The following is a 24,166-nucleotide window of genomic DNA, read 5'->3' as shown; positions in this document are numbered from 1 at the left end:
ACGTCCGACAATGTCCGGGGAAACCTCATTGGGCCTAACCGGCCGTCTGCGTCATTTTCGTCCCACCTCGGAAACACGTATTCCATGTTCTCTGGATGCAGCTCCGGATACTTCACCTCAATCGTTTCAAGCAGTTTCCACAAGATTCATTAGAACGTGTTGTGGGGGTGGCTTTATACAAGAGTCGTTCGCTCCAAACCAGATAACGAGCGAACGGACCTTGGGTGCATGTTCCTGTTCCTCTTATTGAGCAAGAACTGTAGGTCGCCCGTGAGATCGCGCTACCTGTCACACAATAGACGTTATATACCTTTTCGAATACAGGAATTGCCCAATCAGTGTTGTAACCAGAAAGACCACGATTGAGCACATCAAACCTTCGGGAATATGCATCTGCAACGCATGTTAGACGCAGAAAGAAGGAATGAGCACGATCACTCAAGTACTCAATACTCACGCGCCAATTTGGCACCAAATCCTCCTTCCTCCCATCCACCTTGAGTAATGGAGTCACCAAAAATCATTACACAGTCCTGGACGTATGCGGCCATAATCAGAATCAGAAGTAAACGTTTTCGGTGATCGAGCGACAGAATTTTCCCTTCGGACATTTCGGACATTTCGTTCGGTCTTCCCGCCCATGAACGAAACGTTGCGGATACCGATCCGTCTCGCTAACAAACGAGCATTTGTCTGGGATGTTGACGGTATATCTCCAGTGCGATCATAGAGTACTGCAGTACTGCAACTTATTTCATCTTTTTCAGATATCATGAAACTTCGTTCTATCCACCGTATATGTGGTATACTCGGCGGAACGCTGCCTCATCTGTCGCAGCAAAACGTTTTTCTTGGAATCCCATTGCTGCTTTCCCCAGAAGAAGTCGTTCTCTTGGTTGAAAAGGGTATGTCGTCCAGTTCTCGAACATCCAATACTTACCATTCCCCTTTGTAGAGATTGCTGTTCTAGTGGATGATCCAAGCGCCTATCCACAACCTTCAACGCTCCAATTTCAGCAATGGTTAAAGGAACAACAAGATCATCTTAAACAACAAATAGCAGTTGAAGTCAAAAACACCAAAGACAATGGGTCTCAGGATCACGCCATGTCTGATGAAGCCGTCAGAAAACGCAAAGAACGAGAACTGAAACGACAGCAGAAAGCTGCAGAGATGCAACAGCAACAGGGTGACACACAAGTGCAATCGATCGCATTCATTTCCGCTGAAGAAGACTTACAACCTCAGTCCCAGTCCACTGCTACTTCGACGACTGTGCTCATTCCTACTGCCTCGTCCTCTTTACCGTGGCACTTACCTCAAAACCATACCTACGATTCTGTTGAATCTGCCAAGGCAGCTGGCATCTGGAATTTCCCGTCTGACCTGCATGACTCAGCTCGTTATCGGGTGTTCAAGGACCTTTGGGAACAAGGGTATTTTCTGGGAGGGGGCATTAAATTTGGTGGAGATTATTTAGTATATCCTGGTACGTGCTTGTTCTACCGAGTTGTTCCTTGGAGAACTCTGAACTTCTCTCTTTTTTCCAAACTAAGGGGATCCATTACGCTATCACTCTCATTTTGCTGCGACAGTAATCGAATCCCCTACTGCGGTATTACGTCCAATGGAAATCGTAGCTCATGGGCGACTGGGTACGGCTACAAAAAAGACACATCTATTATGTTGTTGGGATGACGCTAAGAAGCGCGTCAGGTATATCTCGATCGAATGGGCTGGGTTCGGTTAGTCGTCAGCAATATGATACATGTCCATGAAGTAGCTACTGCAGCTGCTAAAGTACTAAATAGTCAACGGCTTTATTTTTGTTGATGAACCAATGACGTACCGAGACGCGTCTGGCCCTTGCTCCTTAACGGAAATAAGAGCACCGGCCCATAATTTTATTTTCCTCTAAAACGACCAGCTCAACGCTGGAATGGTGAAGCAACCGCCCAGTTTTTTCCCTACAGCTGCGTTGGTAAGCCCTCTGCATTCCCCACGAACAACTTACACTTACCTTTTAATTCTATGATCATAAGGACCATGCAGTTGCAGGGCTAGGTGCTGGTGTTGTTGCAACACTATGCATGAACCCTCTCGATTTGTTGAAAGTCAAATTCCAAGTTTCTACGACGGACCCTCGACGTGGAATCGGAAAACAAATATGGCTCGGACTCAGAGACATTCATCGTGAAAACGGTTGGAAAGGGTTATACCGTGGAGTTGGCCCGAATATTGCAGGGAATGCGTCAAGCTGGGGGCTGTACTTCCTATTGTGAGCAGGGATCGGGTCAACATATATCTTTCACTCGTTGACCTCAAACAAACTAGTTATAATATGCTCAAGAAGCGAGCTTCAGGTGGTGATATCACGAAGCCTTTGTCTCCACAAGAATATCTTTTGTGTTCTGCTGAAGCGAGTCCGCGATTTGATTCTTTAGCATTACCGTGATTCAATCAACTCATATGTGTGCTATATGCATAGGTGCTGTTACAGCCGTAATAACGAATCCTATGTGGGTCGTACGGGTTCGAATGTTCACTTCTGATGCAAGTTCCCCGGATGCATACCGAGGCCTTTTCCGTACGCTTTACTTTCTTGCTGGTACCTCTTTACTCCTCTCATCCACCCTCTTAGATGGATTTAGTTCCATACTACGAAACGAAGGTTTCTCCGGTCTATTTCGCGGTACCACACTGGCTTTGTTTGGTGTAAGCAACGGCGCCATTCAGTTCATGGCTTACGAGGAAATGAAACGGTGGGGATTTGAGAGGAAGAGAAGGCAACTAGAAGAAATGGGTAAACCTTGGTCCCCAGAGGTTGATAAACTGGTACGCTTGAATACATATACCTCTGTGTTCCAATCTTCTGGTGATCTCAAGTTCGTACTTATAGTCAAATTCCTCGTATACCGCCATGTCGGCAGCAAGCAAACTATTGGCACTATCGGTAACATACCCTTATCAGGTCGTACGCTCACGGATACAGGTGCGTGGGTTTCAGGATTGGGCCATGCACTCAAGAACACATGCCCTACAGAACGACGTGACTGCGCATGTGTATCCCACTATACGGAGCACGATTCACAAAACCTGGTCGAATGAAGGGTTTAAAGGATTCTACCGCGGCCTTGCAACGAATTTGGTTCGAATTCTGCCGGGGACGTGCGTAACATTTGTCGTATACGAGAATCTGGCTTGGCTGTTGAGATCGACAGCTGCAAAACGAGAGCATCTAAGAGGGCATAGCGAGACTGAATGACCTTATTGGCTTTCTATATCCAGCGAGGGCTTTGGATTTACCTTACCTGCACACTAATGTTTTTTATGACAGAATATAGACAGGCAGTTCAGAATTTAGATTTAGACCACAACATACTGTAATGAATTGCCAAACTCCGAGAGGCGATTTTATCTAGTCTATTTTACGACGGCCTATCCGCAACCTATCTGTGCCTATTCTCGGTGTTGGTGTTACACTACGGTAGTGCTCCGAAGAATCAATCTTGTTGATACCTCCTTCCTCAATACTTTCTGATGCCTCGCCCACTTCTCCCTTGCTACTGGTTCTGCTACGCGAACGACCGCCGACACTAAATATTTTCACAATCCAATCGTTAATGAATAGTACGAGGGCGAAAATGGGAAGACGTATGGGGATGAATGGCGAGGGGTGCTTGATGGCATCCTGTGGTTCTTGTCCACGAGGTAAAGGACTGTACGGGTCGATAGGAACTGGACGGGCATGCATGGCCATAATTACGAACTAGCCACAGGAAGTAAACGACAGGATCATGCACTGGACGGGAATCCAACACCTCTCACCAAAGGAAACACGAGCGCGAATATCGCGCCATTCGCCAAACCAGATCCAAAGGCACAAAGACCAGCTGTTGGGAGGCCTATAGAAGCTGACGCTTCAGCACTCTTACCTTTCGGAGAACGGAAAGTTGAATGTGTACCGAAAGCTAGGTAATAAGCCCATCGTTCTTCCAGGTGTCGTACGCGCGACGAAAGTGACAATCCCCGTGCGATCCAGACAAACCTTTCATTAACGAATTCTAATCACCGCGAGCAGATACCGAAGGATACAACGCACTCGAAGCAATAATATCTGTATCTTCGCGTCAGATACAATATGGAAAACGAGCGGTTAAACGCACGAATCAACCCAGCAAAGAAAGAGGAAGCTAAGGAGCGATCCCACATACGGGATGCTCTTGAATGCAAACGAGACAGCTAACGAGGTGAAGACCATTATCACTCGGTATGCGCTGGTAGCAATGGCCTTTATCATTCCAGCGTACGTTGTAGGTTGTTCCGCAGTTGCACGATTTCCGTGTTGGAGGATGAAGGTGCGTTTTGCAATAATAGAACACCATGAGCTCTGTGGAAGTATATTGAGGACACTTTAAATACATAAAGCTCTTGGAATGCCCTTACATTAAGATAGAAAGAAAGGCCCACGACAGGAAAGAGCCACAATGCCTGATAAACCCATCCCACGTTCCGATGTAACTTCTGTCGCCCATGGACAAGAGGTTGCAGGAAACAATCAAAGACATAAATGGACGTGAGTGACAACGAGTTGAACAAGAGCGACTTGTAAATGTTAACACGTATTTCAGGGTCTCTAAACCCATATAGTGAAGCTAAGCTGGAAATACACACAATCGATTGGCGTACGTACCCTGCCACAGAAAATACTATGTCCCATCGCAAAGCGTCTTTGATTCCGCACCAAGCCCAGGTCAGTTGAAGAAGAACAGACTCGTGGAGGGAAAGAAAGGTTGGGTAGAGCGACCTGGCGGACTGGCCGTACGCGTGAGGCGGCGGAGGCATGGGAGTGAGTCCAAACATTTCCATTTGCGGCCTACTAGTACATTAAAGCTTTCTCTTCTTCACCACCTCATGTTCATTTCCGCCGAACTTCGACGGTCGGCACGCGCTGCGTATCGTGCTCTATACAGAGCATCTTCATTTACTTTTGCTGGTAAGGCTTCTCCAAACTGGAATGTTGGCTGGTGTATTCAGAATTCCACCATAGGAGATGAACCGGTTCTAAAAGGTGCTCAAGTTGTTATACTTTCAAATGCTTCCAAATTGAAGTCTCCTCAAGCATTTCGGTCAAAGATGAGAGAGGATGCCCTGGCTGCTAAAGCCGAAACCGACCCAATCGCCTACCAACAGCACACCAAACACGCGCGAGATATTGCGACATTTCTGAGAAGGAATATCGTACGAGCTACCAAAGTGGAAGCCGCGGATACGGACAATAGCCAAGCCACCTGGAGTGCGTAATCCTGACAAGCCTGAACTTGATGACCTCCGAGTCCTAACGATGACAACACTCCGTGGTAGCCTTGCATTTGCATGACCAGACTGAACTCGGTGACAATGAATCCATAAAAAACTCCCCTAAGATGGAGTCAAGTCGTACTTCGAGAAGACGCGAAAGAGATGCTTCAACGTCAGTCCATCCACTCTTTTGTCAACATTCTTTAATCCCTGACAATAGTTCAGAACTTGCTGCTCAGCCAGTCTCTGATTCTTCGGCGCGTCCGATATATTTCTCGGCGCTCAAAAAGGCTCACAGAAATAGGACAGTGCCAGAGCTAGACGAAGCTGATGTAGAGGAGGTCTTTGTTCGAGGTGTGTTCAAATGATGACGGGGCCAATACGACTAAATCGTATAATTTTATGACTCGGTTAGGTAGTGGCCCGGTATGCTTTCGTGTATCTGTTTGTGGTTAGAGAATCTCATAACGTTGCATAGGGTGGGCAATCAGTGAACAAGACGGAAAACAACGTTCAACTTTTACATAAACCGACAGGCATAAGAGTTAGTTGTCAAGAATCACGGTCTCTCAGCCTCAATAGACAGCTTGCGCGCCGACTCCTTCTCGAAAAGGTTCCAACCACTTTAACACCTCCACAATGGCTCATATCTTTCATTCCCTAGTTGGACCAACTGTGGAACCCCAGCTTGTCAAAAGAAGGATTTAAACGAGCGAGACAGCGTGAAAGAGAAAGGCGGAGAAGAAAGAAGGCAAAAAAGAAGGCTATGACAAACAGGAAGATACAAAGACAGTAGGGGGGCTCGTCGTGTCCGACAACGAGACGCCTTTCCAGCAACGAAATCCAAGGACCCTGGGGTCTCGTAGCCGGTAGATGGGTGTGAGGCATTAGTGGTTTACTGCAATCTCAACAAGCTGTTGTTTACTTGAGATACATAATATAAATACGCTTGAGCGCTTGAGCCCTCAGTCTTTTGGTGGCTGTACGCATTAGCTCTAGTCCTCTCCATCACGATGTCGTCCTCTCAAGGTCTCCACTCTTTGACCACCATAATCAAGCGGTGAGTTTTGCGAATAATATGATATTCTCTTATGAATAAAACCTGCAGACTGGAAGCCGCAACGTCGAGACTAGAAGACCTCGCAGCCAGTACTTCACATAAACCGATCGAAGGAACCAAGGAAATCTCTCCCCCAGTCTCATCTCCGCCACCACCACCACCGTTACCACCACCATCTACGCCGGCCCCTGCAATCCAAGAAGTTCCGAAGAGTGTGGTCGCATACGATGAAAGCATCGTTAAAGCAAAATTGACGCCGTTCTTGGAATTGACGCGTTCCTTCGCAGGTGCAAGTGTAGTGGAAATCGTTCGTATGCTTGAGATACCGTTGATTCCGATAGCTAATCTGCGAGAATTGCAGACCGACCTCATTGAGCAACAATTTAAGGATCTTCACGATCTCTTGCTCATGACCTCTACGTGCACGAAGCCTGGTGACAATGAACTGCAAGAGGTCCTTAGCCCCATCAAAACCAATATAGAAGCTATTACCCGTATGAAGGAAGCAAATCGTAAAGATAGAGACTGGTTCCCGCATCTCATGGTACTTGGAGAGGGGGCACAGTTCATTGTATGGGTTATTCAGGTGAGCATCCGTTATAATCATTGTTCAGCTCAACTCCTAACCTCCGACTTATCAGCCTAAACCTGGATCTTATATCAACGAAATCAAGGACCAAGTGCTGTATTACGGAAATAGAGTGATCAAGGATTACAAGGAAAAGTACGTCCCCGATGAACAACAGTTGATGACCTTTTCCCATCGATGGTTCTTATACTCAGGGATCCGAAGCACGCTGAATGGGTGCGGTCCTTTACATCTCTCCTTGACGAGTTGCGGAAGTATGTGATGGAATACCATTCAACCGGTCTTGCATGGAATCAACAGGTGAACACCAGTGCTGTACTATTATATGCTTGGGCTGTAACATCACATCCGTGAATAGGGAATTCCGATATCACAATATAAGTCCACTTCTCGAGCCTCTGGCCCGTCTTTAGCACCTCCACCTCCACCTCCACCCCCCCTGTCGGCAGACGCTCCCACTCCCACTGCTCCTGGAGGCACAGATGCGGTCTTTGCTGCATTAAACAGAGGGGCCGAGGTGACAAAAAACTTGCGCAAGGTTGACAAGAGTGAGATGACTCATAAGAATCCGGAATTGCGTGCCAGTGGTGTCGCTCCTAGTACTGGCGGCTCTGGCAGTACGTTATGATTTGGTGTGTCACGATGACGGTCGATTTACACCTCCACTCTCCACTCTAGCTGCAAAGAAGCCGATTCGACCAGCGAAACCCCAGTCCTTGATGGGGAAAAAACCATCAAAATTTGTCTTGGAAGGCAAGACGTGGAATGTTGTAGGTGTTACCTCCTTTGTCCTCGCGAAATGCTCGATTCCCTCATTTCTGTTTACAGGAACACCACGAGGATGAGAAGAATCTGGTCGTTCAAGATACGCAACTCAATCAAGTCGTGAACATCTTTGGATGCAAGAATAGTGTCATCCAGGTCAAAGGAAAAGTCAATGCTGTTACATTAGGTTCGTTCTTTTCAGTTACAGGGACCCGTTGATGGACATTCTACTCGAACTATACCTAGTCAACTGTGTCAAGACGTCCATTCTCATCGACTCGGTTGTTTCATCCATCTCTGTCACCAAGTCGCCATCATTTCAGATACAGATAACTGGAACAGCACCTATGATCCAAATTGATTCCACTGATTCTGGACAAATATACCTCGCGAATTCATGTTTAAACGCGGAAATCACTACAGCAAAATGTAGCTCCATCAACGTTAGTTTACCGGTAGAAGGAGAAGAGGAGGGAGTTTTCATGGAGCAGCCAGTACCGGAAATGTTGAGGACGTGTGTCAAGGACGGGAAATTAGTGACAACCGTTGTGGAACACGTCGGTTAAGTGGCACCTAGAATTTTTGTGCAGAGTAGAATTTTTGAATCAGAAATGAGTATATCTCGGCTACAGTCGAACAGTCGTTGTCTAATATCTATAATATCCACAGCATGCATGCAGGCTCGGATATGCTGGGGCGCATCGATGACGGATCTCCGAGAGCCGGAGACTGGGAGACTGGGCTGAATACCTGAGTTGAAGTCTGAAGAATATGGACTCTCTCCCAAAGATGTCCTTTTAGGGAGCTATGGGTCGATGGGAGATGGAAGTACGCTATACGTCGGACCCTTTTTTACTTTTGAAAAAGTTTTTTTTCAATTTCGGCACGGAAGGGGGTATGAGTCTATCATTGTATTGTGTGGCAGTGCTTGTTACAGTGTATATAGATTGTGATTGTTGTTAAAGCTCAACGTCAACGTCGACCACCGCTTTACTCTTTTAGTGACACCTCTCATAGCTCACAGCTATGGACAATCCCGGATGGCACGCCTACCGGCGCGCACAACGAGCAAGTCTACTTTCACAGTTCTCTATTTGTTCTCTATCATTTCTCTTATTTCCATCCGATGCTACCCTCAGGACTATTTCGACCACCCACCACAACGCGGGCCCGATGGCAAATATCCGGTCGAGCAGATTACACCCATGGATGAGTCCTTCATCGGTGGTTTTCATCCTCAAATGCCTTCTACACCCGGGCCTCCTCTTCCACCGAAGGACGACACTATGTTTCCCCATAAGGCTCAGCCTGTTGTTTCAGCTAGCGAGCTGACAAGGATGAGCGCTATTGAGAGATCCAATACGTTGCGGATAGCACGTATGACCCCTCACTTACAGGTATGTTATGTATCTTATGGTTGTAGCGGTTTTCAAACTCACTACGCGTTCTAGTTCATGGTCGGACCTCTGTTGAGGTATGTAATTGAAACACTCGTTCGCATGGCGTAATGTGTTGTGACGAACCGTTCAGATACGATACGGTTGATGAGCTAGGTATTTGGCATGGGGCTGCAATGATAGTCAGTGAGTCTATCACTCACGTTCAGAGAATGCGTGGTTTAACAAGTTGTGTTTTTTGTAGCTGCGGATTCGGGCTCCATATATGAGCCTCATCCCACATTGTTCTACGAATGGGATCCAGACCAGACCGTTTATTTCAATGCTCCAAAAAAAAGGAAACCTGAAATAGGAAAGCCTTTCGATCTTGGCCCTCACCCTGCAGATCCTCACTCTACTTCTGTTGCTGTGAGCACAAGTCAAACAAACGGAAATGTAGAACATGGTCCTAGGCACAGACAAGAAACAGCCTTGGGTCAAGAGATATGGGTCTATGGTGGCGCAGGAGGGTTGGTTTTCCCGATTTGTCTCTTCGTCAATTTGTTGTGAATCCTTACCCTAGGACTTTCACGTTTTGGCGGTTTATGATCCATATACCGCTTGAAGCAAATGAAATGGCCATCACATACATGGTCAATCACGGTCAACGAATGCAATTTTTCCTTCCAGGTAGAAATCATAACATGAGATGGGCCAGTCACTCTGTGTGTTCCCAACTCGCCACGATTAAAAATCTCACATTTGAACATTCTCATCACCTGTAGTGTAATGGGTTTTCTGCAGGAGTGAATCCCGACGATTTCCGTGGACCTGGATTCCAGAGTGGTTATGATCCATGCTGGACAGATCTTTTGTCCAAGCACAGCGAACGTCCCTTCCACGCGATGATTGGAGGTGGCGATCAAATATATTGTGACCCGTAGGTCGAATTTTTTTGCACGCTCTTCGACTTGTTCTCAGCAAATTCCGATTGCAGGCTCACTCGCGAACCCGAACTACAAGAATGGGTGACAAGAACGAAAGCTGAGGGGAAAAAGCGTTATCCTCTATCAGACGAAATCACAAATGCTATCGATCGCTTCTTTTTCAGTCACTACTGCAAACAATTCAGATCTGGTGCATTTGCGCGGGCGAATAGCTCAATGTGGGCGTCTAAATCATGATTATCGCCACTTGATGTTGACATTGTTTTTCCAGACCAATGGTGAATATGTGTGGTGAGTTTCAAGTATGTTAGGTATTCGCGTGATCTGACGCTGGTTTTAGATGATCATGGTAAGTTCCTCGACATGAAGATTGTAAAGCTGCGACACTCATAACGTGCTTTTTTTCTCAGATTTGGTGCGTCCCACTTATCATAAGTGTTATTCGTAACTCAACCGTAGTCAGATTGATGGCTTTGGGAGCTGTACGTACGGATGTTATTGCCAGAATTTCAAGATGAACTTACTGTCTTTTAGATCCCGACGACTTACAATTGGCTCCGGTTTTCCGACAGTCAGTCAATCACATATACTTGTATGATGTCTGCTCATTCAAGACATTTGCTTTAGCATTGGGGCTAGAGGTTACTTTTTCTTTTTGCTCTTCCAATGTTTTCTTAATGGTGAAGTGTTCATCTTCGTTCGCGGGTCGTTGTCGTCCTGTTTGGTCAATCTGACAACTGACCATAGTTGATCTGGACGGAAGTGACGATCGCCCTGGCGCACATGTCAACCAATCCGTGATTATTGGGGACCAAGGACCTTACGTCCGCCTTCCTTCTCACTCTTTTCTCACATATTTAGGACCAAAATGTTACATTCTCCTCTTGGATTGCAGGTAGGCCCGCTTATCTATTGGCATACTTTATCTAAATGATTTCTCGCAGAGCGGAACGTAAAAAAGATCAGATTTGTAGTCCGTCACAATATCAGAAAGTGTTTGAACGATTGAAAGCACTGCCTGATGGCGTGGAACATCTTGTAGTGCAAGTTGGTAGGTCTTTTCATTCATATGAACAATAACATCTCCGGTTTAGCCGTTCCCAGGCGTTCCTATTGCTTATCCTCGTATGGTGTTTTTGGAGAGCGCACTAGAGTCTAAGTTCAATCCCCTTGTTGCACTTGGAAGGAACGGATCAATGGGTCTCTCAGGATTCGTGAACAAGTTCAACGCGGACGCGGAACTGCTGGATGATTTGGTGTGTATCTGTTACTCAAAGTCCAAGACCCACTCATTCCCGGGGTTAGAATGACCATTGGACAGCCCGCGCACACAAGGTCGGGTAGTTCGCAAATTTTTTTGAGGACCACGAATGTTGATTCTCTTTCTCAGCGCGAGCGGAACTGGCTTGTTGAACAGCTACAGAAACTTGCATTGGCGGAGCGATTGAGAATCAGTTTTCTTTCTGGAGATGTTCATTGCGCCGCCGTCGGTGTGTTCAAGACCTTGAAATCCAAGAATGGAACAGAACTCGATGCTGCTAGTGACTATCGATATATGGTTCAGGTAGTTACTTCGGCGATCGTGAACACGCCTCCGTAGGGGTTTTATTGGGTGTCTGGGATATCAATTTGCCTGTGCTAACTTGATGCTTAGCCCGAACGGGGTCATTACCATGGTGTCTTCTCTTGCCACCAAAACTCATAAAACCCTTCATCATATCGAAACTGATGAAACTATGGTATGTGAACCTCCTGAAATTTTTCGAAAACTTGACGATAACCCACGTATAGCTTCCTGTCTTCACGAATGATACAGACGGATCACCCCGGAGGCAAAAGTACATCATGGGCAAGCGCAATTGGTGTAGTACTGTGTTTGATGAGTCCACCGGTGACCTGGTCTTCGACATTCGAGTTGAGAAAGAGAAAGGAATAGGACAATCTACCGGGTACGGTTCAATTCGTTGCGCTTTTGGAAATCTACTGATTAGTGCACTTTTAGTTATCCCGTTCGGTACGTGTCCCCTAAAGTGGGAAGTTGTGAATACTCAGAGATGTTGTAGATGTCCACCACCTCGATGGAAGAAAGTTTGATTCTTTATGCACGCCTTTTATGCAGATCTTTATCTAAACCATCTATATGTACTACGTCTGTCAAAGATACCACTTTTAAGTTCCCCGGCTGCCATAGTGATCGATATCAACCTAACCAAGCGTGTTCAAGCGCTCGTTCAACCCACCTGCAGTCATGACTTCCTTACGGTGAGTCGTCATTAATTGTCGTCCACACGTAAAATGACTTGGATAGACGGATCCAAAAAGTATAGTTTACTTTCAAGCATCAAAATCGCGTCCTGACCAGCACATTGGCATTAACATTGAAGGAACTACAAGCTATCAATAGCAACAATCCCATCGAAGTAATCCTTTATGTACCTTGCATTTGGACTGAATCTGAAGGTATTATCCTCGAAGGGTCTCACAGTAGAGGCCAAGGAAGACAATCTTTATGAATGGAGTTGTGCAGTGGCTGCTGCAGTGAGTTTATTCTTCACATCTTTTGGCGTGTCCCTACTGCTAATAAGCGTTGATCTAGTCCGATTCTCCTTACAAAGGTGGTACTTTTAGGTTTACTCTAAGGTTACCTCAAAATTTCCCATTCAAAGCCCCAACTGTGAGCGGAATCATTTGGGCGATTTGAGGAGCCGTTGTGAAAACATTCTTCCTATAGGTCACCTTCCAAACGAAGATTTATCATCCTGGTATCAACGAGGAAGGAGCGATATGTGTTCCTGTGTTACGAGACGAGGTATTGGAATCGTTTACTGTTCATGTCCCCCCTCCGACTCAAACTTCATCATACTATAGTGGAAGCCTTCCGTATCATTGTCAACAGGCAAGTTTCTCTTTCCACGATGACTTTATAGAATCCAATGGTTTCCCTTTCAGTGTTGAACATTATACAAGAAAAAGTGAATAACCCAAGTCCCGATGATCCTTTCGAGCCCGAGATTGCTTCTGTAAGGGCACGATCAACCTATAGTTGAAATGAAATTAACTGAAGGTATTTAGTTGATGAAGACCGACAAGAGCAAATTTCTTGCTACCGCGAAGGAATGGACAAAGAAGTGAGTAGTATGTCCTCCTTCGGATATGCGCTAACAACTGTAATAGATACGCCATGTAGATGTACACTTTTGAGGTGAAATGTGAAATACAGTCAGGGCATGTATATATATCTATATAAAAAAGGAGTGACATATTGCTCAGAGTGTGAGTAACAGGCGAACATGACAAACGCGTGCGACCTGAATGCGATGCTCGGTGCTCCGGACTTAATTGGAGACCGTCCGGGACGAGGTCTTCACAACGTCGTCGACAACGACAGGGTCACAAATTGTTCAACAGCCACTGTTCTTGCCATTCCACACATTCCTTTCTATTTCTGATATCTCTCAACTCGTGCGAAACACGTTCTCACCCCGTACCTTCCTTTCTTGCTCGCTTGTCTCTATTCTCAACGTGTACAAAACGAGGCCAATCAACTGATTCAATATGCATAGATTTCGGTTAGCTCATCCCAATTGCCCCAGCATCTGGTTCTACCTTCTGATATCTCCTTAGTAAAAAGTCGGACGCGAAAACCACCCTTCCTCCGCTTCAAGTTGGACTACACCTCCAGACTCAATATCTTGACCCAGACGACAGCTCAGATCACCAGGACCTTTTACCCGAATTACCTTCTGCAGACGATTTCCGCACGTCGCTCATCCTTCCAGAGTGAGATACACGTTTTGTTCTGGCTTAAATGCCTAAATTTACTGAATATTTCAGTCTTTCTCAACGTTTTTCTCTATTGCGTGACTCTTCTGGAGACCCTTTATCGGTGGACGTATTGAAATCCAGACTTGCAGACCAACGGGCAAGAGGCGCGGAAAACCAGATTTCAGAGGAAGAAGAGGAAATGATACTCGAGACTCTTGGGCTGCGCCCCAAGACGCCCCAGTCGGGAGATGGATCACAGGAAAATTTGACCGACGGAGTTGGGAGTATGCGTCAGTCCGTACGATCCACCGCAACAGCAAATTCTCTCGCAACGTCAGTAACCTCGTCTCCCAGTTTTCGGTCGAAAAGGTACAGCAACAACCTGTTCGGATCAGGTCGACTTCGAGACTACTCCTACACTCGTTTAACATCTGCTGCCCGCTCTTCGAACAAGAACAGCATACTGTCGACAGACTCGGAGATCGTTAAAGACCACAGCTTAAATGACGACAGCCAACCAGATCCTGCTCCAGCTGCTATAACTACAGACGTTGTCGCAGACCAACCTCTCCCTGCCAGTGATAGTCAGGAAACAAAGCTTACATCGAGTTCGGTCTACAAGCGAGCGTCGCTTGCCCTCGCCCAAGCCATCAGGGAGTTGGAGGAGGATGTTGAAGATGAAGTGGTGATGCCTCGGTCCATACCCCTGTCGCGATCTAGCTTAGACCAGTCGGTACGTCTTTGCTCCAGGTTTCGTTGGTTGATTCTGAAGGTTTTGGATGGCGACAGAAGGAATCAGGTCCCTCTCGCACGCCGCAACATCATGAAGCAGGCATGGCTATATCTTCCGATACTGCAGCAACACCGGAGGCAGAAGTAACGAAAGCATCACCAATATTATCACGAGTATCTCCTGGGTATGTTCCTGGTATGCCTCGTCCCATGACACCCCATGAAGATAACGAGCATGATATACTTCGATCTCATTCAACAACTCCTCGAGCGACACCGTCATCTGCCAGTTCTCCTGATCTATCGCATACAACGTCTCCGAGCCTTATCTCAGACATTTTGAACCATGGACCCATACCTACCTCGACACGGCAATCTTCCGGGAGGCCAACTTCCCCATTATCTTCCTCCGCATTTCTTCACCGCAAAACAAGTATTCAGAACGAAAGATCTGTTGGCGATCCCAACTTTTTTTCAGGTAGTACTCACAATTGGAGTAGGCCATCGTCTCCGTTAGCAGGGACCTCCCTCCATTTCAATTCTGTATCCCAGCGCCCAAGCACGCCGTCGAATGTGACATGGACTTTTCCTTCCAACAAAATATCGCCACAAAATGTTGTGCATACGAGAAGTGGAAGCTGGTTCAGCGATGCGGGGCTCGACAGCGTTGATACACATGAATCCTATGAGAACCCTCAAGTGTCCGCAACACGTTCACTGCGTTCTCCGGCATTACCAGACTCTCCATTGATCACCGCGACTCATTCAACCATGTTGTCCTTCAGCTCAAAACACTCAGGTAACTCCGAATATCGACCATGGTCCCCAATGTCAGGACTTGATGGCAACGCACCGAATTCTTACATCAGCAGGGCGGTCAGGTCACCCACTCCGACTCAAACAAGCCCCGCTCGTTCGCCCACATCTCCTACATTTCCCAGCTTTGACATAGGCTCAAAAAACGGCAGTCGACGTTCGTCCAAACAGAACTCCTCTTCGCACTTTTCATTGTCCGCATTCAATCCCGTCGTGTTTTCGCCAATCGCCAACTCTTCTCGTTCGTCCCTAGAATCTGTTGGATCTAGTTTCCACTCCGGAGATGGAGACCGGAACGATCGTCTGGCTGCATTCGTAGACATTGAATCACCAGAGCCGGCTTGGCATGATATCTCGTTCCCCACTCATTCACATTCAACGACTCCTGGAGGATCACCCGATGCTGAATGGAATGCTGAAGATGTCATTAACCGCACCGGAGGCATAAACAAATCCGATATCTCAGCTATCCAAGAGAAGCTAGTCGGCTTTGCATTTGCAAAAACAACTCCGATAACAGAAGTTCGCGAGCGGGCACCTTCTTTGAGGAGGCGCAGACCCTCAACCTCACAATCGAATTATTCCTTCAACGGACGAGTAAGTCTCATACATCTCCCCTCGAACGCTTATTCATCTATTGTTTCAGATAGCCAGCCCTCCGCCTCAGTTGCAGGGCCCGACATCCAATTCCCCTGATCAATTATCTCCAAAAGCGAGTGCTTTATTGAAGTCGGTCGTGGACAGCATCCAGGCTCCGCAGAACGAATCCATAATTCAAACATCTATCGGCACCCCAGAAGGTGAAGAAGATGGAGGAGACATCTCTCCCAGTACTCGGAGGAATCGTGATCTCGCACAAATCTTGTTCGGAAATGAGAATGCAGATATCCAGGAGGACACGTTTACACCGCCCGTCACTTCTGTTCAAGTAGAAAGTCCTTTGATCCCGTATGGAAATGAGATTGAAGGCGAGAAAGCGGGTCCCTTCGTATCACCTCCTAATTCATCGGTTCCTGAGACACCTTCTCTCAGTTCCTCCGGCTCCTATGCACCCATACACCCAGACCGTGATGCTGATTTAGCGCGTGAAGTTCAACGCAAAGCCGAGGCAGCTATGATGGCTCTCAGAAAACACTACAACTCGTCAAAGGATGGGTTCGGGTCCACGACCTCTCTCCCTCGAAAGCGTATAGCGCCCCATCAAATCTCTACTCCGACGCTAGTCTCTGCATCCACCAGCGTGGACACAATCCCTCTGCGTCCTCCTCCAATAGCCGTCGGTCACCAAACTTCAAAATTCGGGTCACACTTCAGGAAGCTAAGAGGAACGCTGAAGAAGAATAATAACACTCCCGCAAGTGAAGAAGTTACACCATATCCACTTGATATCCAAGTCACTCCACCTCCTGCCCAAACTATACAGTATGATCCGCGCAAGCTTCATCCCATAGGAGGAGTAGCAACGAGCGCTACCGAACTTGGTCGTTTCAACGTCCCTGCAACGCCAATCACATCAGTCCCCAGTCCTCCGGCTTCGGCTGGACCGGGTCTCAAAGGATTTATGGCACGCTTCCGTGGTAAGCAACGTACCGTGGATGCAGTCCCGGAGCATGAACGTCCTCTGAGAGTACCCATACGCTCAGAGAAACATCCCACAAGGCCAACGCCTTCAAGCACCCCTACTATGAACGAGGGATTTCCTGGCGTCCATCCCTCACCACATCCGATTCAATCTCCGAAAGCAGAGTCACCTCATTCTTCGCCGCCAATGTTACCACCAGTGGTTCCCACCTCCACGGAGGAATCTGCCGCTCTACGACAGCTTTTCGATGCGGCATCCAACCTTGGACTTGATCAACAAAAATTAAATGACTTGCTCTTGGTCCGCTCTGGGTCTACTTCTTCCAAATTAACTGATTGGACAATGCTTACCCGAAACAACTCTACAGCTAATGCCGAAGGGAAAGTTTCCGAGCAAAATTCTTCTGAAAGGGCCGTATCCCCGCCAGGTGACGTTGATAACTTGGACAGACCGATTTCCAGAAAACCTTCAATTCGACAAGCCTCAGAGGCGTCTCACAGACTTAGAGAACGAAGTGTCGATCCTGCCAGCGTAGTGGTCAGAAGAACTATCTTCTTCCCATCTGATAACAAAGGAGCTCTCCCTGTGAACCTCAATGCTTTAACCAGGAAGGCATCTGCTCGCCGTCGCAGGGCGAGTGCTACTTCGATCTCTAGTCGGTCGGTCCACGAACGTGTTCCTACTCCTCCGCCCCGTCGAGCTTCGTCGAGCCGCCGTCCCTCAACCGATACTCCGCCGCCAGTCCCTCCGATTTCCCCGTTGGTCGCTTCTCGTCCTGATGTTCTCCTCTCGGTCCCCAATGGCCCTGTTGACAAGGGTTCCGCATACGACTCGTTGTAAGCCCCTTTTAAGCCTCGAAACTACCATCAAATGACTTATCCCATGACAGCTATGAGATGTACGCCGATGAAAATTCGAAAGGAAGCACTTCTGAAAGTAATCAACGAAATACTACTTTTCCGGACTCTGGCCAAGGAATCGAATTCATCGAGCTTGCCAATGGTGAGACAATATGGTAAGTTGTTATTTGTATATGAGATACCTTCTCCAAATTGACCATTCCACCTAGGCAAATTGTCAATGGTCTGCGAGATGATGACGCGGATTCATTATACACTGGACGGACGAGCTTTGCCTCTGACTACGACAACGACGAAGGCGTTCAATTGTTTTTCAAGGAACACGCCAGGTCTGGATCGAAAGGAAGCGCGTCGTCTTTCATTTCTCGACGAAAGTCTGTTAAGGGTAATGGCGGGAACGCTGTGCGCCCTGACACGAAAGTAAGTCTTACTTGCACAGAATGCGATCTTGTCGTTGATTCGATCTTGTTCTAGGTGTTCTTCAGTTCGTCGGCACAGATTGGGCGTTTGATTGACAACCTCTCGCAGGGTCTGGACGCTGGTTCCTTCAATATACTACCCAGCCAAACAAACGCCGGATATTCAGCGACGTCCTCTTTGTCTGAGGGAGATATGCAGTTTACAATGGAAGAACGGCTTGAACGGATGTTAGGTCGCCTGGAGAGAGGGGAAACATGACATCATTGCTGCTTGGAAGCCACATATTTATACGAACGATCTCTATAACATATTTTTGCTTATTGCTCTCCTTCCTCCCACACACAGAGAATGGTGACTGAGAAATTAATTTATCATTGTTGGGTATATGGTAGTGTTGGATGATAATCGACCTGTGTACGTCCTACGCCACTCTTTTATGTTCCGTGTAAATCGATCCATCGTATGAGACACAAAGAAAGTAATGATTCGAGCAATAATATGTCATTGGTGAATCTATACTGCAGCAGCCCGTGTGAAGTGCCGACTGCAGTAGAAGAAACAAAGCGTCGGAAAGCTGCAATATGGATATCAGGCGACATATAGAGCTAGGCAACACGGATCATATGAGCCAGTTTGTAAACTCGACCATCATGCATCTGACTGGACTCACATCATATGAGGTGGGGTTTCCTTGCACACGGCGCCATTCAAATCGTTTCCCTTCTGAGGACGTGAACCCTCTGGCACTGGCGATAGGAATCATAGTCAAGAAAGACGAATCGGTGAGATTTGGCTGGAAGCAATACTTGTGTGTAGTTCCCGGAAGGATAAGGTGAGACATGGGGAAATTGCGTTGTCCCAGGGATACATATCCTAGATGGTTGTATGGACTCCATTCAAAGGACGCGATGACTTCTTTTGCTCTTGAGACCTGGCGTTTCTATCAGCTGCGGCCGGAAGAGTGCGAGCTTTTCAAGACACACTATTGTCCTTGCGTTGGGGACGACGCCCCTTTCATACGTTTCGAAAGAGAAATAGATTGGCTTTATGTCGTCCTCACCGATGATTGCACCTTGGCGAGAAATCACAGTGTCAGCCTTTTGAGGAGACTGAAGTTGCGACTCACATGAGCGGGGGTCTTCTCGGGATCCGATAAAAAACAAATCATAAGTCGGATAGTTATCCATACGAGAGGTCGAGATAAACTCACCGACGAAGGCCCAAGGGGTGTTCTTATACCTGGAACATGAGCCCGTGATAAGCGCATGGGAATCGACGGTGGCGCACTGAAAGAAATAACGGGGGTTTGAGAAAAAAGACCGTGCTGAGGACGTAGTTTCTCGACCTCTTCCTGTTATCAACAGAGGGGAAAGAGTCCGTCGCCTTTGATCTGGCTGTCATACACCTCCAGAGATTCACGGTTTTAAGAGCCAAAGCCCTCCACCGAAATAGCACGAGGTAAGGATACCCACGAGTTCTCAAGATCTCATGGCTCTTGGCTCAATATCGGGGGTTATAAAGGGAAGGGTAAGGAATGGTATAAGTATAATGTGTGGACTAGACCACCAAGCCCTCGCCAGGTGAAGTTCAGCGCAAGGTACATATTCATGGGGCTATTGCGGTCAGAAATCTGATGAGAAACCCGGGATGAGAAGATGGGCTCAGGTTCCTGCGTCGAATAAGCAAACTACACATCGTCAATAGTGGTACATACATCCTATGAGTTAACCTTCCACAACTGTCGCTTACGCATTTTCCTCGTGATGTGAACTGCGCTTCCTCCACAGTGGCCACCTCCGAACGCAAGAACCACAGTCTCTTCACACCCAGGACCACGAGTGATTCCTCGCTTCCTAATTTCAATAGCGTCTTTTGCGAATTTGAAACGCGACTGGTCAGAACCTAATAGGAAATTGTTAGGGTTCCGTCGTTCAGAAAGAAAAAACAAAACTACCCACCAATCTGGAACTTGGGTGATTCGACTGCCTCCTTAAATAGTTCGAATGGAACCCTCGAAAAGATCTGGAGTAATACCTCACGCCTGCCCGACTTCTGAAGCAAAGTCCCGTCGGACGACACTTCCAGAGCTTCTGGAAGGGTAACTACCAGGAAGTGGAAGATATCATCTCGGAGACGTTGAGCGTAGTGGCCGAAAATCCTGACAGGAGATATGTCGGGCGAATCTCCATTTGAGGATGAAAATGAAAAGGTCAACGACTCAGTGAAATCAAGCCAAGTTTCAATCGTATCAACAGATATAGAGCGCCTGCAGGTTTCATAGGCATACTCGCATAGATTATCCATACCCCCGAGTAAACAACCTGCTGCAAGGACGGAGCGCGCGTTGTCGGGGCGTATTAGATTTAGTGATAATGATGAATAGAGATAACCCAAAGCTGAGAAACAGATTTCGATGAGTAAGCACTCTGGTTAATTTTTTTTTTCGAAAATGAATCTTGTACCTATGGCAAATCCCTGGAAAATAGTCAAGACCAGCTATGGAACATAAAACTATTTCTAGAGCGTACCTCTTGCGTTATCTCCGGTTCATGTTCTATCGAGACATATATGGTACGAGGGGCAAGCGGTGCGACAACTTGAGGCGAAGTAGACATGAGTTGCACAAAGAAGGGTGAGCGGGATAGTACTAGGGCATGTAGTCGATAAACGGTTTGGTGTACGTGCTTCAACAAGAATTAGAACAAAGTAAGAAAGAGCAAGAAAAGACGCACAAGAATAGTGTCGGCGTATTCCTGAACAGTTTTATCAAACAGAATGGAGTAATGATCCCGAGAAAATACTCACACCTCGTTGGAAGCCCGACTCATATAAATGGTTGACTACTTTTTGATCGAAGGTGGGGTCGCGGCCTTGAGATGAAGGGCTAAGCAAGATGGAAAACAAACTGTATAAGCGACCTTCTCCAAGTAAGGATTTTCGAGTGGGAAGTGATACATACTGAGCTGAACCGTACTCGCTACGCGTATTGTGTGTAAATGAACCAGAAGGCGATGTGGGATCTTCATGGGATTGCAAGCCATTCGGAAGGTTGTGACCATTAGAAGTAACAGACAAGAAACCGGCATTCATTATAGGGAGTCTAGCGTTGACGAGCAGCAAAGAAAAAGAGAAGTAAGAACAGGTGGGAGTTCACCGCGAAAAGACAACCTGTCACAGCCGTCACGTCGCCTGCTCCCCAGTTCCATCCGTCATGGAACCGCCACTCCCTCCTGCTCTTCCCATGGAGGTGCAATATACTCGATTCTGGTGCGAAGAAAACATATATATTCTCGCGAGACAGTTCATACAAGAGATAGATTCAAGATGGAAAGTGTTTGTAGTGTTCATTTCGAACACGACCAAAACGGTGTTTCCAGATTCTCTAATGTTACCAACAGGCTGTACTAAGGTGTCTGTAAGGTGGCTCTTTTGAACCAAAGGTCAGCTATGGAGAGTCAACGACCCGTTATATGGGATTATCATGTCATTCTGGTTCTCCGATACGAGTGTGCCAGAAGCAAACCATGTCTTGTTACCAGCTGGGTTTATGATTTCGACAGCGGCTTGGATATACCTTCAACTTGGAAAGGTGCGAAATACCGAAGTCCTGCTGCCTATATAACTGTTCAAGTTTGTTGAGCAGACTATTATCTCCATACATTCTCACCTGTCCTCCTGGTAGAACTACAAAGGTTTGTAAAGTCTTGAAATATCCGTAAGATTCCGATGCAACCCACTACAATCACAAGCACTTTTAGGATCGTATCGGGGGATCAGTTTGTTGATAATTTTGCTTCAGATAGATCACATATGGTAGGCTCTTCGGAATGTAGGTACCCACTATCATCCACACTAATTCCAGGAAACCAGACCAAGGGTGCCCGGCGCAGAGCGGGTGTACCACTCACCTCCGCCGTCATACCCTTGTATCTGCGGGCCAAGGTCTGTAGATAAGGGCGTTACCCATAATCTCACAACATTCATTTCCATGTTGCCCTCAAACGATGGACTGGGAGAAATTCACACTCTATCCAGTGCCAACACATTTTTCTCCTCTACCACGGTTCCGTTAACGGCCTTTGAGTAATTGCTACAGAAAGTGCGTAGGTCGAAATCTTCGTCGTAGATGCTTTATTTGGTCTTCCGGGAATGGATGTACCCCAAAGACGCTGTCGTTATTCAGAGATAGAACGCAACTTCACTTTTGCGCAGCGGAACGACCTGTTCATGCACTTGCCGTTGAGAGGAGACAGGCTGCGCTACCAAGCTGACGGCGGATGTCATGGAAGTCAACATCGTGTGCTTAATAAAATATGAGTATATGGTGACTTGGGATCTTGAATTCCCTTACTGTCTTCGACCTCTCCCCATCGTTGAATCTGACTTTCTACTTCCACCCGGGCAGCTTTTGATGCCTGTTCGACACTCAATCGTCCTCTAACCAATGCTAAAGCGATCATGAAGGACTTTGACGTGTAGGTCGCACGCTCCATCGCTGACCACAGGTCGATTTTACGTTGCTTAAGAGGTGAAAAAACACGCACCAGCCATTTCCCACTGGTCAAAACCAGACAACGCTTCTGAAAGCTTCTTCCGGGTGTCTAGCGATTGGCCGTCGAATAGGATCGAATTGGACTTTTCGACTTTGACTTGATATGTTTTCCCGATCCAAGACAATATGGGGTCCCAACATTCGGTTTGTAGTTTCACCAAATGCTCCGGATAATCTTGATAAAAACTACGAAACACAGGAAAAGTGAGAGACGGAACGGTTGAAAAGGTGGTTAAAGGCGTACCATATCGTGTCTGTTTCGAGATACTCTATTAACGAGTTACAAACATCTTCGCGAGATTGTTTTTCAGACAAGGTATCAATAGCTCGCGACACAAGGGACGTCTGGGATGTCACCTATGAGTGAAACCTGTAGTGCATGGATCTCGAGCTCACCATTGGCAGGGCATGGGGCTTTATCAACGTTTCTTGATTTTCCCATTCTGTAGCGACCAAGGCAGCCACCACGGCTTTGTTATGAGGCAGTAACAGAGTGTTTCCGGAGGGTGTTTTGAGGGCGCGTTTGTCTAATGTCACGACATATCCTTCTTTTCTTTTCTCCATGTCTACTATTTTCCAGAAGCGCTTCACAGTCTTTTCAGCACCTGCAACATGGCAAACCATCAATCAGAAACCCATTGTGTGCGAAAAGGCTTACGGGTGGTTTCTGGTACAGGAGGGCTTTCCTGCGGGGGCGCGCCCGTCAAGAGCATGTTGTTAGTGCTTTCTGCCGAAAGCCATCTTCTTGGAGTTGCAGAATACGCGGAGGGTAGATTTACACGAAATAACGGTCTCCTTAACTTCCCTGTGAGTTGTCGGATTGAAAGCATTGTGGTCCCACGTGACCTGAAAGTTCCAGCTGGCAGTCGGCATGATATTGTCAGCCACACTGGAGTCCTGATATCAGGTAGGCGGCGAGAAACAAACCGTCTGGATTCCTAGACAGATATTCATGCAACATAGTCCTTGACAAATTCCATACACAACATACACTATGATTTTACCCCGCTGCGACCAAAATCAAATCTTCTCGCAAAGCGTTCTCCCACAAAATTTTGGACTCTTCGTCAACGACCAGTTCTATCGAGAGTTTACATTTACCATTGGCAATGATCCAGCTACAGTTGACCTGTATGCGATTAATATCAGTTTTGAATAAATCGATGAATTTACCTGTGGTTTCGACAAGTGACAATAATAGCCGGATTTGCTTTTACAATCCACAACTCTCAAAGCCGGACACTCCATTCAGCATATCTCCACCTCGAAAGCAGTGCCAACACGGCAGCGGCGTATGTACTAATGTCGCGTATCAAGCGTCAGGAAAATGAGCCCAACATGAAAATTTTGGGGAACGTTGAACCACGGAAAATATCAGTTCACGCGTCAAATGCTCAAAGG

At 46.9% G+C, this 24,166-nt stretch overlaps 13 protein-coding genes across 13 annotated transcripts; 8 read left to right on the top strand and 5 right to left on the bottom strand.

Annotated features, from left to right (window-relative positions):
- Positions 1-5: 5 nt before the first annotated feature.
- On the bottom strand, positions 6-613 carry E1B28_008761 (uncharacterized protein). The gene is made up of 3 exons (XM_043153590.1): positions 458-613; positions 311-393; positions 6-257 (listed from the first exon to the last, which is right to left on the bottom strand). Exons 1-3 carry the CDS (start codon positions 609-611, stop codon positions 174-176), a joined length of 321 nt encoding a protein of 106 aa, XP_043008874.1. The 5' UTR covers positions 612-613; the 3' UTR covers positions 6-173.
- A 7-nt stretch (positions 614-620) lies between these two features.
- On the top strand, positions 621-1,860 carry E1B28_008760 (uncharacterized protein). The gene is made up of 3 exons (XM_043153589.1): positions 621-905; positions 956-1,489; positions 1,557-1,860. The coding sequence occupies exons 1-3, from the start codon at positions 773-775 to the stop codon at positions 1,748-1,750; spliced, it is 861 nt and encodes a 286-aa protein (XP_043008873.1). The 5' UTR covers positions 621-772; the 3' UTR covers positions 1,751-1,860.
- Positions 1,861-1,939: 79 nt separating this feature from the next.
- On the top strand, positions 1,940-3,265 carry E1B28_008759 (uncharacterized protein; the record flags this gene model as incomplete). The annotated part of the gene is made up of 7 exons (XM_043153588.1): positions 1,940-1,981; positions 2,043-2,278; positions 2,335-2,423; positions 2,489-2,587; positions 2,642-2,835; positions 2,900-2,992; positions 3,044-3,265. The coding sequence occupies 7 exons, from the start codon at positions 1,940-1,942 to the stop codon at positions 3,263-3,265; spliced, it is 975 nt and encodes a 324-aa protein (XP_043008872.1).
- A 153-nt stretch (positions 3,266-3,418) lies between these two features.
- Positions 3,419-4,845, bottom strand: E1B28_008758 (uncharacterized protein; the record flags this gene model as incomplete). Its single annotated transcript, XM_043153587.1, has 6 exons — positions 3,419-3,769; positions 3,829-4,048; positions 4,103-4,117; positions 4,167-4,390; positions 4,447-4,636; positions 4,694-4,845. The coding sequence occupies 6 exons, from the start codon at positions 4,843-4,845 to the stop codon at positions 3,419-3,421; spliced, it is 1,152 nt and encodes a 383-aa protein (XP_043008871.1).
- A 69-nt stretch (positions 4,846-4,914) lies between these two features.
- Positions 4,915-6,097, top strand: E1B28_008757 (uncharacterized protein; the record flags this gene model as incomplete). Its single annotated transcript, XM_043153586.1, has 8 exons — positions 4,915-4,996; positions 5,051-5,071; positions 5,123-5,296; positions 5,365-5,473; positions 5,522-5,655; positions 5,717-5,727; positions 5,780-5,914; positions 5,966-6,097. 8 exons carry the CDS (start codon positions 4,915-4,917, stop codon positions 6,095-6,097), a joined length of 798 nt encoding a protein of 265 aa, XP_043008870.1.
- Positions 6,098-6,314: 217 nt separating this feature from the next.
- Positions 6,315-8,281, top strand: E1B28_008756 (uncharacterized protein; the record flags this gene model as incomplete). Its single annotated transcript, XM_043153585.1, has 9 exons — positions 6,315-6,361; positions 6,410-6,668; positions 6,723-6,947; positions 7,003-7,085; positions 7,145-7,250; positions 7,309-7,567; positions 7,629-7,720; positions 7,779-7,902; positions 7,962-8,281. The coding sequence occupies 9 exons, from the start codon at positions 6,315-6,317 to the stop codon at positions 8,279-8,281; spliced, it is 1,515 nt and encodes a 504-aa protein (XP_043008869.1).
- Positions 8,282-8,741: 460 nt separating this feature from the next.
- E1B28_008755 (uncharacterized protein) lies at positions 8,742-12,132 on the top strand (the record flags this gene model as incomplete). The annotated part of the gene is made up of 18 exons (XM_043153584.1): positions 8,742-8,783; positions 8,855-9,112; positions 9,167-9,189; positions 9,246-9,298; positions 9,357-9,621; positions 9,675-9,816; positions 9,877-10,031; positions 10,089-10,256; positions 10,310-10,329; positions 10,786-10,933; positions 10,983-11,089; positions 11,143-11,294; positions 11,344-11,373; positions 11,429-11,634; positions 11,693-11,777; positions 11,830-11,987; positions 12,041-12,052; positions 12,102-12,132. The coding sequence occupies 18 exons, from the start codon at positions 8,742-8,744 to the stop codon at positions 12,130-12,132; spliced, it is 2,055 nt and encodes a 684-aa protein (XP_043008868.1).
- Positions 12,133-12,221: 89 nt separating this feature from the next.
- On the top strand, positions 12,222-13,325 carry E1B28_008754 (uncharacterized protein). Its single transcript, XM_043153583.1, has 10 exons — positions 12,222-12,300; positions 12,347-12,359; positions 12,423-12,458; positions 12,514-12,576; positions 12,635-12,712; positions 12,770-12,847; positions 12,907-12,934; positions 12,988-13,058; positions 13,111-13,166; positions 13,213-13,325. Exons 1-10 carry the CDS (start codon positions 12,287-12,289, stop codon positions 13,223-13,225), a joined length of 450 nt encoding a protein of 149 aa, XP_043008867.1. The 5' UTR covers positions 12,222-12,286; the 3' UTR covers positions 13,226-13,325.
- Positions 13,326-13,593: 268 nt separating this feature from the next.
- On the top strand, positions 13,594-18,471 carry E1B28_008753 (uncharacterized protein; the record flags this gene model as incomplete). Its single annotated transcript, XM_043153582.1, has 8 exons — positions 13,594-13,607; positions 13,663-13,818; positions 13,873-14,536; positions 14,593-15,948; positions 15,998-17,769; positions 17,823-17,948; positions 18,003-18,213; positions 18,268-18,471. 8 exons carry the CDS (start codon positions 13,594-13,596, stop codon positions 18,469-18,471), a joined length of 4,503 nt encoding a protein of 1,500 aa, XP_043008866.1.
- A 176-nt stretch (positions 18,472-18,647) lies between these two features.
- E1B28_008752 (uncharacterized protein) lies at positions 18,648-19,054 on the bottom strand (the record flags this gene model as incomplete). The annotated part of the gene is made up of 2 exons (XM_043153581.1): positions 18,648-18,818; positions 18,884-19,054. 2 exons carry the CDS (start codon positions 19,052-19,054, stop codon positions 18,648-18,650), a joined length of 342 nt encoding a protein of 113 aa, XP_043008865.1.
- Positions 19,055-19,807: 753 nt separating this feature from the next.
- On the bottom strand, positions 19,808-21,383 carry E1B28_008751 (uncharacterized protein). Its single transcript, XM_043153580.1, has 6 exons — positions 21,173-21,383; positions 20,946-21,097; positions 20,742-20,897; positions 20,676-20,688; positions 20,172-20,609; positions 19,808-20,115 (listed from the first exon to the last, which is right to left on the bottom strand). The coding sequence occupies exons 3-6, from the start codon at positions 20,826-20,828 to the stop codon at positions 19,931-19,933; spliced, it is 723 nt and encodes a 240-aa protein (XP_043008864.1). The 5' UTR covers positions 20,829-20,897; positions 20,946-21,097; positions 21,173-21,383; the 3' UTR covers positions 19,808-19,930.
- A 9-nt stretch (positions 21,384-21,392) lies between these two features.
- On the top strand, positions 21,393-22,265 carry E1B28_008750 (uncharacterized protein). Its single transcript, XM_043153579.1, has 5 exons — positions 21,393-21,580; positions 21,634-21,802; positions 21,857-21,905; positions 21,963-22,026; positions 22,084-22,265. Exons 1-5 carry the CDS (start codon positions 21,425-21,427, stop codon positions 22,165-22,167), a joined length of 522 nt encoding a protein of 173 aa, XP_043008863.1. The 5' UTR covers positions 21,393-21,424; the 3' UTR covers positions 22,168-22,265.
- A 173-nt stretch (positions 22,266-22,438) lies between these two features.
- E1B28_008749 (uncharacterized protein) lies at positions 22,439-23,609 on the bottom strand (the record flags this gene model as incomplete). The annotated part of the gene is made up of 6 exons (XM_043153578.1): positions 23,424-23,609; positions 23,162-23,370; positions 23,010-23,110; positions 22,758-22,951; positions 22,565-22,708; positions 22,439-22,515 (listed from the first exon to the last, which is right to left on the bottom strand). Exons 1-6 carry the CDS (start codon positions 23,593-23,595, stop codon positions 22,439-22,441), a joined length of 897 nt encoding a protein of 298 aa, XP_043008862.1. The 5' UTR covers positions 23,596-23,609.
- Between the last annotated feature and the right edge of the window lie 557 nt (positions 23,610-24,166).

This window comes from Marasmius oreades, chromosome 5, assembly GCF_018924745.1.
Source record: "Marasmius oreades isolate 03SP1 chromosome 5, whole genome shotgun sequence".
NCBI classification, from domain to species: Eukaryota; Fungi; Basidiomycota; class Agaricomycetes; order Agaricales; family Marasmiaceae; genus Marasmius; species Marasmius oreades.
This window is presented reverse-complemented; position numbering and strand designations above follow the sequence as displayed.

Excerpts from the sequence above, each read along its gene's own strand:
- E1B28_008751 (XM_043153580.1), bottom strand. The coding sequence starts at position 20,828 with ATGTCTACTTCGCCTCAAGTTGTCGCACCGCTTGCCCCTCGTACCATA. Across the intron at positions 20,116-20,171 it reads ATCACCCAAGTTCCAGATTG|GTTCTGACCAGTCGCGTTTC; the intron begins GTGGGTAGTTTT and ends ATTTCCTATTAG.
- E1B28_008761 (XM_043153590.1), bottom strand. The coding sequence starts at position 611 with ATGTCCGAAGGGAAAATTCTGTCGCTCGATCACCGAAAACGTTTACTT. Across the intron at positions 394-457 it reads ATTTGGTGCCAAATTGGCGC|ATGCATATTCCCGAAGGTTT; the intron begins GTGAGTATTGAG and ends CATGCGTTGCAG. Across the intron at positions 258-310 it reads CAATTCCTGTATTCGAAAAG|TTCTTGCTCAATAAGAGGAA; the intron begins GTATATAACGTC and ends GGCGACCTACAG.
- E1B28_008760 (XM_043153589.1), top strand. The coding sequence starts at position 773 with ATGAAACTTCGTTCTATCCACCGTATATGTGGTATACTCGGCGGAACG. Across the intron at positions 906-955 it reads CGTTCTCTTGGTTGAAAAGG|AGATTGCTGTTCTAGTGGAT; the intron begins GTATGTCGTCCA and ends TCCCCTTTGTAG. Across the intron at positions 1,490-1,556 it reads AGATTATTTAGTATATCCTG|GGGATCCATTACGCTATCAC; the intron begins GTACGTGCTTGT and ends TTCCAAACTAAG.
- E1B28_008754 (XM_043153583.1), top strand. Across the intron at positions 12,459-12,513 it reads ATAGCAACAATCCCATCGAA|GGTCTCACAGTAGAGGCCAA; the intron begins GTAATCCTTTAT and ends TTATCCTCGAAG. Across the intron at positions 12,848-12,906 it reads TTCCTGTGTTACGAGACGAG|TGGAAGCCTTCCGTATCATT; the intron begins GTATTGGAATCG and ends ATCATACTATAG.
- E1B28_008750 (XM_043153579.1), top strand. The coding sequence starts at position 21,425 with ATGGAACCGCCACTCCCTCCTGCTCTTCCCATGGAGGTGCAATATACT. Across the intron at positions 21,906-21,962 it reads CTCCTGGTAGAACTACAAAG|CACTTTTAGGATCGTATCGG; the intron begins GTTTGTAAAGTC and ends TACAATCACAAG. Across the intron at positions 22,027-22,083 it reads CTTCAGATAGATCACATATG|ACCAAGGGTGCCCGGCGCAG; the intron begins GTAGGCTCTTCG and ends CCAGGAAACCAG.